This window comes from Aquarana catesbeiana, unplaced genomic scaffold (genome assembly GCF_042186555.1).
Source record: "Aquarana catesbeiana isolate 2022-GZ unplaced genomic scaffold, ASM4218655v1 unanchor232, whole genome shotgun sequence".
Taxonomy (NCBI): Eukaryota; Metazoa; Chordata; class Amphibia; order Anura; family Ranidae; genus Aquarana; species Aquarana catesbeiana.
In genome coordinates, this window is record NW_027362660.1 from 947,457 (window position 1) to 960,463 (window position 13,007).

At 47.0% G+C, this 13,007-nt stretch overlaps 2 protein-coding genes across 2 annotated transcripts in view; one reads left to right on the forward strand and one right to left on the reverse strand.

Annotated features, from left to right (window-relative positions):
• Positions 1 to 13,007, reverse strand: part of LOC141121791 (uncharacterized) — a 428,955-nt gene that overhangs the window by 190,149 nt on the left and 225,799 nt on the right. The gene's annotated exons all lie outside the window — the stretch shown is intronic.
• LOC141121808 (uncharacterized) overlaps positions 1,537 to 13,007 on the forward strand; it is a 79,539-nt gene continuing 68,068 nt past the window's right edge. Inside the window, exons 1-8 of the mRNA XM_073611528.1 lie at positions 1,537 to 1,611; positions 3,140 to 3,259; positions 3,346 to 3,469; positions 3,586 to 3,683; positions 3,764 to 3,970; positions 4,060 to 4,260; positions 4,350 to 4,464; positions 5,774 to 6,665. Of these exons, the coding sequence (XP_073467629.1) occupies positions 3,385 to 3,469; positions 3,586 to 3,683; positions 3,764 to 3,970; positions 4,060 to 4,260; positions 4,350 to 4,464; positions 5,774 to 6,665 (1,598 nt within the window). The 5' untranslated portion in view covers positions 1,537 to 1,611; positions 3,140 to 3,259; positions 3,346 to 3,384. The remainder of the gene's footprint in view (positions 1,612 to 3,139; positions 3,260 to 3,345; positions 3,470 to 3,585; positions 3,684 to 3,763; positions 3,971 to 4,059; positions 4,261 to 4,349; positions 4,465 to 5,773; positions 6,666 to 13,007) is intronic.

Below are 13,007 nucleotides of genomic sequence, written 5' to 3' on the forward strand. Positions count from 1 at the left end.
TTAGGCCGAAAGTGAACAAGTTGTCACCGATGTTGATGTGTTGAAAGCCAAAAGTGCCCACAATGGGCACATGAGCGTCAGAACTGAAGCACGGAGCAATGGAAGAAGGTGGCCTGGTCTGATGAATGACATTTTCTTTTACATCATGTTATTGGGTGGGTGTGTACGCCACTTACCTGGGGAAGAGATGGCACCAGGATGAAGCATGGGAAGAAGACAAGCCAGCGGAGGCAGTGTGATGCTCTGTCTAGTGAAGTCCATGCTTTGATGGCAGCAACAGGGGGACCTACTCAATATTAGAGGGGTGATCATAATGTTCTGGTGGGCAGGTTATGGGCACCCATTTGTGTTGTTTTTTTCCCTTAGCAGATCTCCTACAGCCTATTAGCACCCATTTCCCTTTATTTATCTTAGCAGATTTCCTGCAACCTATTCACACACTTTTCCCTTTCTGTGTCTCATCATATCGCCTGCAACCTATTAGCAACTATTTCCCTTTCTATATCTCAGCAGATCTCCTGCAGCCTATTAGCATCCATTTCCCTTTCTATATCTCAGCAGATCTGCTGCAGCCTATTAGCACCCATTTCCCTATTAGAGAATAAAATGGTGGTAGTTTCAATTTTTTATGTCACATGATACCAGTGCAATGGATTAGGAAACACAAAATGTACGAAAAAAAACCCAGTGAAGATAATTTTGGGGCCACAGACACAATCTATCACCGAATTTATAGATCACTTGTGGAAGTGAAGTTGTGTAAAGTCAATGAAACCCCCAACACTCCCAGCTGAGAACAATGAAGGAGTTTACTATTCAAATCCTCAACTAGTTTTCCCACTCGCTATTTCCCCAGCCTTTCCCCAAGACTTCTTATAGAGTGTCAGCTTCTTGTATCATCCAGCATCGGGAGATGGGTGATAAATACAATGACCCCTCCCCTTATATCCATAAATCCTGCCCTCTTATCAAAGTAAAAGATGTGAAAACATCTGTGATAAATCATCAACGCATTTCACCTCATCAGTATCTAGTGATAAACCATAAAGCAACATCAAAGTCCACCCAACGTCTCCTTTATACTTCATTAAATGATATCACCACCAATAAATGTCTCCAACACCTCCAGAGCTTCTTCCTCCAAATCTCAGTATATGCTCCAGCAAACCCTGCGTAGTGGACTACAAAACACCTCCTTCCCCAAACACCAATCCCAGTGCTCTCTTGGTGCTCACACTCAGGTTGTGCGCTCACGAGACCTCCATCACCCTCCTAATAAGTGGATCCACAATAGCTTTTGGGGGTCCCTGGCTGAGAAAGGCTGCACTAGGTAGTAATATATTTCTATCCCCCTTGGTGGGAGTGGAGATGACCCATCTATAAGGATATACAGTACATACACACACAGCACAGGGCTGTGTTCACACTACGAGATGTTTCTCGGGTCTGCAGTTCCTCTGAGATCCACAAGGTGGTGATCTCATGTCTACCCAGACAGGAAGTCTCTATGGAAAACAGGAAGTGATGTCAGATACAGACAGGAAGTTCCGGGTGAGAGGTGAGTCGGGAGGAAGTAGAGAGGAGACGTTGCTGGAAGAAGCAGTAGAGGAGGTAATAAGATCTTATTTTCTATTTACACCCAGTAACCCCCCGTCATGTCCGTCCTCTTCCTCCATAGTCACTGTGATGTCTTTTATCTCCAGCAGATGATGATACACACCAGTGGCGGCTGGTGCTCAAAATATTTGGGGGGGGCGCAAACAAACTGAAAATTTCTGAAAAATACTGAAACAAAAACATTAAATGCAGCCACTGTGCCCATCAAATGCATCTACTGTGACCAGCAAATGCAGCCAACTGTGCCCATCAATTGCAGCCTCTGTGCCAATAACATACATCCACTGTGCCCCTCCCCCCCCCCCACTGTCTGCCCAGCACTTACCCCATGTTGATGGCGGATCAGGTGGCAAACTGTGGGACGGGTAGCGTGGTGATGACTCCTGTGTCCTCCTTGTGCGTCTTCTTCCTGTTCTGCTAGGCGGCCAAGGGATCGCCTCTCCCTTCAGTCAATCATTACATCCATGCCTCCTGATTGGATGAGAGACAGTTCTGTGTTAGCAAAGCAAATATTTGCTTTGCTAACACACCTGGGTGGACTGCGAGTGCAATGGTTTGCACTTGCAGTTCACCTTTTTTGAAGCATATTTGAACCAATGGCTCTAATAAGGTGCTTCAAAAACAAACCCCCCCCCCCCGCCGCTGTAATTCAGGCGACTGGTGTCTGAAAAGGGGCCGGACGCCTGAATAGGGGGTGGCTACAGCGCCCCGGGGATAGATTCATGCAATGCGTAAATCTATGCATACTACACCAAGGGGTGGTGCCTGTGCGTCCCTAATGAACGCACCGCCGCTGATACACACATTTATTGTGTGGAGACCTAGATTAACCCCTTCAGGGGCAGAAGAGTTCCCCACTTATGGGGCCGAAACATTCTCCTAATTTTGGAGATGTGTCACCTTTTCCCACCAATCACCTTCTCACCTTATCAGTCTATACTAATGGATTATACCACTTTTATTAGTGGTGGGGGATGTTTTTTTTTTTTTTTTAGGGCGGATTGGAATATGTATGTCTTTATTTTATAAGATTCAAATAGGAAGAAAGAGGGAAAAATATAATTTGTAGTAAATGTCCTGAAAACGAATGTCTCCATAATGATCCCAGTCTCAGATATTCATCCTAAAATGTGATCAGTAAAGTCTCCGGAGTACACGGAGATCACAGGAATATGATGTGTCCTGGCAAGGCCCAAAGACAAAGTTCATCTTTCAGTTTAGGAGATGTGTGATGCAACCGGTTGAAATGAGTCTGTGTACAGAACCCTCACAGCTCCTCCTCCCAATGTCCCTCCATCCATCTCTTTTTTACGGTGGTCTTAGGATGTGGGCGGACCAAGCAGAACTGTTGATTCTGTATTTTATGTAATGATGTCGGCATTCCTTATACCAAGCCTTTAACCTACAGAGTGTGGGGGTTCTTGAAGTGGAGCTTTAATAAAATGGAGATCTGACTAGAGAGGATAGGAGGAGGATTCTGGAAAAATCATTTGATTTTACTATTTTTGTTCTTATACTATAGATTTCCTTCTGTGAAGTCTGGAGATCATATGACCATCACATTGCCTCCACCTCCCTCCCTGATAGAATAGAGAAATACAAAGAAGATTCTAGAAGTCACCAGAGAGATCATGGAGGAGAGGTGAGCGGTGCTGGGAATTCTGGGACATTATCCAGTAACAGACAAGGGATGTGTCTGGATGGTGACTGTATCATTGTGTGTGTCAGGTTCCTATAAGGTGTCAGGATGTCACTGTCTATTTCTCCATGGAGGAGTGGGAGTATTTAGAAGGACACAAGGATCTCTACAAGGACGTCATGATGGAGAATCAGCCGCCCCTCACATCACCGGGTAAGAGGAGACTTTATTGTAAAGTAGAGAGCAGTACGGAGGGTCCACCTAGATCCCCCATCATCTGATAAACACATAGAAACAATGTATTCAGTCAGTGTGTGTGTTTCCTACAGATGGATCCAGTAATGGGAACCCACCAGAGAGATGTCCCCGTCCTCTGTATTCCCGGGATTCCACACAGGAAGATCACACCATCCCTCACCATCATCAGGTAGACGATTGACAATTATTGGTAGTTCTGATTTATACACAGCATGTTTGTTACAATTAATGTTCTATGATATCTTTCAGAGTGGAAATCTCGGGGATTATAATATTGTTGTTAAAGAAGAGTATAAAGATGAGGATGAGGAGTATGGAGTGATGGAGGGGTTTTCAGAAGGACACAAGGATATGATGGAGCCACCAAATACCAGGAACCCACCAGAGAGATGTCCCCATCCTCTGTATTCCCGGGATTCCACACAGGAAGGTCACACCATCCCTCACCATCATCAGGTAGATGATTGACAAATATTGGTAGCTATGATTTATACAAAGCATGTATATATAAAACATTACAATTAATGTTTTATGACATCTTTCAGAGTGAAAATATCGGGGATTATAATATTGTTGTTAAGGAAGACTATGAGGATGAGGAGTATGGAGTGGCGGAGGAGTTTTCAGAAGGACACAAGGATATGATGGAGCCACCTAATACCAGGAACCCACCAGAGAGATGTCCCCGTCCTCTGTATTCCCGGGATTCCACACAGGAAGATCACACCATCCCTCACTGTTACAAGGTTAGTGGGATGTAGAGATTATGTGTAGATTTTTTTTTATGTGAGCTTATATTTTATAGTTGATATTGTCTCTAATTTTCTTGGTGTAGGATGATGAGCTGACAGATATAAAAGTTGAGGGTAAAGAAGAAGAGACGTATATGGAGCAGGATAAAATAACGAGGACATTTATAGAGGAGGACACTCCAACAGAGATCAGCACAGGTGGGTCATTAACACTAAATACATTCCTCCACCCATACTGCTCACTGACTGGTCCAGAAGAGGGGCGGGGACTGGGTGATATCAGCCTGTAATACCCTGATCACTTTCCTAAACTGTGTTCCCCGTCATGTATTCCTGTATTTCTCTCAGGTAATCTTACTTCTATGTGTTGCAGACACAATTTATGTATCTAGACTGGATTTATGGAGATTCTGGGGTTCAGCTGGCAGCAAAATGTTGATTTTCATCATAGATGTTACTAGACCTAGGCACCTGGGGTGTGTGTCTTGGGCCTCCTTCCCCATACCCAGGTTTAGTAAGAGCTCTGACAGCAATTGTCGCAGGGTTATGTGTTCTGTTATTTGTCTGGCTGTGTTGGGTGGAGGATATGTCTGTATAGTCTCAGACCCAAGTCACTGAGTGCAGTCTCAGGTGATGGGAGGCAGCGGTGTGGGACCTCTGCAACTTGTCTCATGTAAATATTTAAGCTTCCACTGATTACTGAATACCAATATTATGAGTCCAGACACTGAACACTGTATAATTTATATTGCACATTACATACTCCTGATCCCTGCACTATATACTCTTTGTTGTACATTACATCATTCTGAAACTATATAGTCCTATCTGTTGTATCTAATACAATATGTTGTACATTACATAGTCCCGACTTCTGCTCTCTCCCCTCTACCCACTGCTATATATACACATAATATGTATTCTCTTTTGTTACACCCATTTCTTACCAGCTGGACATTTTATATCTAAAGATTTAATTGGAGCACAGACATTTACATGTTGATAATAATGTGATAACATCCTCAAACATTGAAACCTTAAACAGAAAGTGATAATGAGGGAGGAGTCAATAACCCAATGATGGTGGTCTTCAGGATCAGTCCAGTCTTCATCTTGGTTGTTCTCCCCCCATCCTCACTCTCTGACCTCTGGTGGGGCTCAGCCCCGCTGTTATTCATGACTAAATCATGGACTAAATAAGAAAGTGCAGTACTTCTTGTGTTGGGAAGATGGCAATGAGTGATAGAGGGGGTGGGGACACTCGTCCTATAATCCCCTCATCACTGTCACTCCTATAAAAGACAGTTCTCGTTGTTTCCTCACTCTCTGACTAAGGTCCATAAATAAAGAAATGAACTGGTAGGAGATCAGAGGACCCATTTACTAGTTGCCTTGAGGGGGGAATTGTAAGATCCTCAGAGACAAAGCTGCCTGATGTGGGCGGAGTCCTGGTTTAGGGGAACCAATCTGCTCATGTCTAGTAATAATCTTTTTATCTCTATTTTAGTAGATGGACGGGAGATGAGGAAAACCTCAGAGGATTGTCTCACTTTGTCTCCAGACTGTAAAGTAGAAGATGAGGACATCACACAGTATAGTCCAGGAGAAAACCCGACTACCTCAAATGTCCATCCGGCACCACACAGTGTAGATGGACCATCGTATTCCTCTTATCCTGAGGAACCTCAGACTGTGAGGGACGGTGCCGTCCTTCCAACAGAGAAGAGGTTTTCCTGTACTGAGTGCGGGAAGTGTTTCCATTTTAAATCTGAACTTAATGTGCATAAAAGATCTCACACAGGAGAGAAGCCGTATTCCTGTCCTGAGTGCGGGAAATGTTTTTCACAAAAGTCACATTTTTACAGACATCGGAGATCTCACACGGGGGAGCAGCTGTATTCCTGTGCTGAGTGTGGGGAATCTTTTTCGAACAAGTCCTCTCATTCCAGACATCAGAAATTTCACACAGGTGAGAAGCTGTATTCTTGTACTGAGTGCGGGAAATGTTTTTTTAAAAAATCAGAACTTGTCATACATCAGAGATCTCACACGGGGGAAAAGCCGTATTTCTGTTCTGAGTGCGGAAAATGTTTTTCAAAGAACTCCAATCTTTACAGACATCAGAGATCTCACACGGGCGAGAAGATATATTACTGTTCTGAGTGTGGAAAATGTTTTTCAGATAAATCCAGTCTTTATAGTCATCAGAGATTGCACACAGGTGAGAAGCCATATTCCTGTTTTGAGTGCGGAAAATGTTTTGTACAAAAATCAGCTCTTGTCAGACATCAGAGAACTCACACGGGGGAGAAGCCGTATTCCTGTCCTGAGTGCGGGAAATGTTTTTCAGACATATCCAATCTTTACAAACATCAGAGATCTCACACAGTGGAGAAGCCGTATTCCTGTCCTGAATGAGGGAATTGTTACTCACTGAAGTCCTGTCTTCCTGTACATCAGGGATCCCACACAACCCTTGAGGTGTATCAGTGCCTTGAGTGCGGGAAATGTCTTCTATATGAATGTTGCTGGACATCACAGCTCTCATGTGGGGAAGAAGCACACCCTGATATATACCTCAGATATACTCCATGGCTGATCTTCATCATGTAAGAAACAGTTGATAAGGAGATCAGAGATCACCAAAGACATGGATGAAGTGTTGTACCATGTTGGCCATTGATAGCAGTAGAAAAATAAAAATGGAGTCATTACCTTTCATTGGCTGAGTACATTTTGTGGTGTAAGCTTTCAAAAAAATAATAATTAAATGAATGTGATCAGCATTCGCCCAGCTGTGATGAGTATTGGACACAGGGCTTTTTTTCTGCCGGAACGCAGTTCCGCCACCTCAGGCAGCCCTCTCCTCTGCAGTCTGTCACATAACACAGAAGCCGGTAGAGGAAGTTTTCTATACCATTCACTTCCTCCACAGACTTCTGTATACTAGGCATCCAGGGAATGTGCTCCACAGCTGACTGATGGGATTTCAGAGGCAGCTATCCCCGCCTGCTGTCTGTCAGATCAGTGTAACACGGAGCCGTGTGAAGCTCTCTGAAACTCCTCCTTGGTTCTTTGCTACACTGATCTGACAGGCGGAGCTGCACGGAGGAGACTGCACAGTAAGCTGAGGGGGGAAAAAAAAGCCTGATTTGACAGAACGGAAGTCTGCTGCACGGCTCTAATGAAGATGAGATAGCTGTGGAGGGAAAGGAGGAGGAAGGAGGGCTGGTTGTGCAGAGAGAGTAGAGACTGAAGTTGTGGATGTTCTGCAGAGGTCAGAGCTGGGGGGGGGGGGGTTAGATTGAGCAAAGTGAGAGTTGTGAGCAGGGGAAATGTGTACAGTGTCAAGAGTGCTGGAGGGGCTTGGAGTGCAGAGGTGAAAGATGGGGTGTTGTAGAGAGTTAGAGCTGTAGATGGGGGCGCAGAAGTGAAATGTGGAAATGAGGGGGGGGGGATAGGCTGTGGATGGGAGTGCAGAGGTGATTGTGGACTGGGAGTGTAAGCTGTGCATGGGGGGTGTGCAGAGGTGACATGTTGACAGAGGTTAAAAGGAGAATTGTGGATGGGGGGAGGGGACTGCGCATGGTAATGTGAATTGTAAAATGTGGGGGCGGAGGGGGTGAGGTGGCTGTAGATGGAGGGTGGGTGAACTGTGGAGAGGGGGGAGAGGGTGAGCTGTGAGGGGGAGTGAACTGTGGAGAGGAAGGGGGGAGGGGGAGCTGTGAGAGAAGGTGAACTGTGGAGAGGGTGAGCTGTGGGGGGAGGGAGATGAACTGTGGAGAGCGTAAGCTGAGGGGGGGAGGTGATCTGTGGACGAGAGAAGAGAAGATAACCTGTGGGTGGAGGAGAGGTGAGCTGTAGAAAGAGGGGGAGAGGGTGAGCTGGGGGGGGGGGGGGACTGTGGAGAGGGGGAGGTGAACTGTTGAGAGGAAGGCAGAGAGGGTGAGCTGTGGGAGGAGGTGAACTGTGGAGAGGAAGTGGGAGAGAGTGAGCTGTGGGGGGAGGTGAGCTGTGGAGAGGGTGAGCTGTGGGGGGGGGGGGGAGCTGTGGGTGGATGAACTGTGGATGAGAGAGGAGAAGGTAACCAGAGTGAGGAGGGGGTGAGCTGTGGGGGAGTGGAGCTGTGGGGGAGGGGGTGAACTGAGAAGAGAAGGTAAGCTGTGCATGGAGGGAAAGGTAACCTGTGTGTGTGTGGGGGAGGTGAACTGCGGAGAGGGTGAGCTGTGGGGGGGGAGGTGAGCTGTGGGTGGGTGAACTGTGAACGAGAGAAGAGAAGGTAACCAGAGGGAGGAGGGGGTGAGCTGTGGAGAGGGGGGTGGGGAGTGGAGCTGTGGGGGGGAGGGGGTGAACTGAGAAGAGAAGGTAAGCTGTGCATGGAGAGAAAGGCAACCTGTGTGTGTGGGGGGGAAGCTGTGGACAGGGAGGGAGAAGGTAAAGAACACTTTACTTCTCTTTCCCAAGGAATGGCTGTATTGGGGGCGGGAATAGGGGTGGGGTTGGGGGGGTGAGGGTGCGGGAAGTTGACTCAGGAGGGTGGGTTCCTGCACTTATTCTCTGAGAAAAAAAGCCCTAATTGGACATAATTTATGTCAGGAAGGGCATGCCAGCACCCAAGATGGCTGCCAAAGAAGACTACCTGTTACCTCTGCCTGTCAGGAAGGGCATGCCAGCACCCAAGATGGCTGCCGAAGAAGATGACCTGTTACCTCTGCCTGTCAGGAAGGGAATGCTAGCACCCAAGATGGCTGCCGAAGAAGATGACCTGTTACCTCTGCCCCTGTCAGAATGCCATTGGTGCACACACACCCTGTGACAGTTTTTGACACCCAAACAGGCTACTTAAACTCAGTCAGTTTCCAGACTCAGTGCTGTCTGCTCTACAGCATTCCCTGTGTATCCTGCGATTACCTACCTGACTTCTGTTCCTGTTGTGACCCAGCTTGCTTCCTGACATTCCTGTTTCCTGCCTGCATCCGACCCTGGCTTGTCCTCTACTCTGCATCTGCCTGCTCCTTCTGCCACTTCACTGCCAGTCTGCTGACGACCTGGCCTGTAATCTGATTCCGCTTCCGCTTCAGCCTCTGTTCCTGACGTGCCCATTTGTGTATGACCCGGCCTGCCTGTACCTGCCTTCTCTTCAGCCTCGAGGGTGCCACCATCCCTTCTGCTGCACCTGCACTTCTGCCTGTGGGGACCGGTTGTCTACTCGCTCCAGCTACCTGCCTACCACTGCTCTGAGATTCCTACAGACACCTCTACAGCCTGGCCGAGTGCTCCGATCCAGCTCCAGGTTCAGCGATCCCGCCAGGCACTCCTGCGACTCTGCATCTCGGTGCTTCCTGTCAGCTCTATCAGGGGCTCCAAGTCAGAATTGTAAGAGAGGCCGTCCTCTGCATATCAGGCTGTACGTGACAGTAGCAGACAGCCATGTCTGAGCCTGTGCAAGGACCCTCTCCTATGGAGGAACTCTGCCAACACCTAGCCGGATTAACACAAGCTGTAAAGGACTTACAACAGGGTTATACCCAGCTGGAAGGCCAAATACAGACCTTGTCTGCCTCTGCTCCTGCTCAAGCACCTTCCACTTCTGGGATGCCAGCAGCTCCCGCAGTTGTTATGCTACCACCTGAACTCAGAGTCCCAACTCCTGAAAAGTTCCACGGAGAACGCAACGAGTTCAGAGCCTTCTGCAACGCATGCAAACTCTATTTTTCGCTACAACCACGAACCTTCTCCCTGGAAGCCACCAAGGTCAGGTTTGTCATTTCCTTGCTTCAGGGGGAACCACAGGCCTAGGCTCACCGGCTCCGTGAACAAAAGGCCACATCTCTGACGGACTTAGCCTCCTTTTTTGGAGCCATGGCTCAGTTATATGAAGACCCCCAGCAAGCCGCTACTGCGGAAGCCGCCCTTCACATGCTTCAGCAGGGTCACAGGGCCGTGGAGGACTATGTTTCAGAATTCAGGCGCTGGAGCTCCGACACCAGCTGGAACGATGCTGCCCTGTGTTACCAGTTCCGAATGGGCCTTTCTGATAATCTTAAGGATGAGCTAGCACGAACAGGTGTCCCCTCCACCTTGGAGACACTTATATATTTGTCAATCCAGATTGACCGTCGCTTAAGGGAACGTAGGTCAGGACGAGCCACCGGCCAGTCCCGTCCAGTATGGATGCTTCCACGAGTGTCTGGTTCTTTCAGTCCCGCTTCACCTGCTCCTGCAGCATCCGCATCAGACGCATCTGAACCCATGAAGCCTGGTCTCCTCCGTCCTTCTCTGACTACAGAAGAACGCCAGCGCAGACGCCAGCTAAATCTTTGCCTGTACTGTGGAGGATCAGGACATTATGTGAGGTCTTGCCCGGTCAAGATCCGCAAGTGCCTCTCAGTTACATCCGCTTCTCCTCCATCTCTACCCAATCACTCTGCTCATCTGGCTCTTCCCATTTTGTTGCAGCTCCCAGAAGGAACTATCCAGACCCCCGCTATAATTGACTCTGGAGCTTGCAGCTGTTTCATAGATTTAGCTTTGGCTGCCAAACATCACATTCCTTTACTACCCAAGGCTCAGAGACTTTCTGTACATCTGGCAGACGGATCCACCATTAAATCTGGATTGGTTACTCACGAAACCATCCCGTTATCTACCACCATTGCCGAGAACCATCAAGAGCTTCTACGCCAAGATGCAATCGCTTCTCCTCTGTTCCCAATCATTCTGGGTATGCCTTGGTTAAAAGCTCATAACCCTCATATTAACTGGGTTACAGAAGAAATTAAGTTTCTTTCCCCCTATTGCCTTCAGCATTGTTGGCAAGAGAATCATCAGGACCAATCTCCCCTGCTGTGCATCGATTTGGAGTCCGAAGCCCGCCAAGTCGTTCCAGTAGCATATCACGACTTTCTGGATGTTTTCAGCAAAAAATGGGCAGAAATGCTTCCTCCTCATAGGGCTTATGACTGTCCAATTGAGCTCCTTCCTGGGGTTGAAGTTCCTTTTGGCAGGATCTTTCCTCTATCTGAATCTGAACTTGTTGCTTTGAAAGACTACATTGATGACAACCTTAAAAAGGGGTTTATTCACCCCTCCACATCTCCTGCCGGTGCGGGGATCTTCTTTGTAGAAAAAAAGGACCACTCATTATGGCCCTGTGTGGACTACCGTGAACTTAATAAGGTCACTGTAAAAAAACTTTACCCTCTTCCACTTGTGCCTGAATTATTCCAGCGACTCGGTACGGCCACCATTTTCACAAAATTGGATCTTTGGGGTGCTTATAATCTAGTTCGCATACGAGAGGGGGATGAATGGAAGACGGCGTTCCGCACATGGTTTGGGCACTTTGAATAACCTCTATTAATTTGCAAAAAACAGAAAATTAATATAAGCGGCGCTGATACCAGTGATAAAATATATGACCTTTACACTGTAGTGGTACTAAATAACAATTCTGTGTATCACTCAAAAAGAAATATATATATATATATGCAACCAATCAATATTGCATCATCTGTGAAAACAAATAATAGTGCAGTCCATCCATAGAAATGTCCATAGAGAGAACACCGTGAGAAAGTATGCTGATTTCTAAAATGTCCACCAAATCACACCGTGCCAGTGATTCCTCTCCCTCTGGATTCAACACTCACCGGATGAATATGCCTCACACTCTCGTGTTTTGGCAAATAAGCATGGTAAACTGGACAATCAGGTTAAGGTGAAAAATCCAAGTTCCATCCGTCCCACTGTCATCTCATTCCATATGCAAATAAAAATGCGCAAATAGTGTGATACCGTAAAAACACAAAATTTATTGAACTGTGTAAACTTTAATCATTGCACTCACATGACAAACTCTTTAAATCAAGCCAAATCAACACAGCAATCCGAGTTCTCAATCCTCCTATGTGAAACGCCCAGCACCAATGTAAAAGATGGTCGCGGCGGACCCAAGGTAAGCGGAAACAGGTTCTCACCCCCACTCGCTAAAGCTCATCTGATCGAGCAAGGTTCTTCCGCTGACACACGGAGATGAGATGCAGCGTCTCCTCCGTCATACTCTGCTAATGGATGCCTAACAGCCACGCCCCGACATGTTTCGTCATACCTGACTTATTCATGGGATTCTTGTGATGCCCTTTGGATTTTGCAATGCCCTAGCTACCTTTCAGCACTTCATCAACGACGTCTTCCGAGATTTCCTGGATCTATTTGTTGTTGTTTATCATGATGATATACTAATCTTCTCTCCCACTGTAGTCACGTCAAGAATGTATTGAGTCGCCTTCGACAACACGGACTTTATGCAAAACCAGAGAAATGTGTATTTGAACGCCAAAGCATCCAATTCTTGGCTTTAATCATTTCCACCAAAGGCATCCAGATGGATCCCCAGAAGGTTACAGCCATCCTGGATTGGCCTGCTCCCAGTGATAAGAAGGGTGTCCAACGTTTCGTGGGGTTTGCAAATTTTTTATCGAAAATTCATCAGAAATTTTTCTGCAATCACATCCCCCATTACAAGTTTAACCAAACAAGGTACAAGATTCTCTTGGTCTCTGGAAGCTCAGAAAGCTTTTGACACCCTAAAAAGACTTTTCACATCTGCATCTGTCCTGAAACACCCTGACCCAGCCTTGCCCTACGTCTTGGAAGTAGACGCCTCAGAAACAGCGGTCGGAGCAATATTGTCTCAGAGGCGGGGAGCTAAGGCTCTACTGCATCCAGTTGCTTTTTTT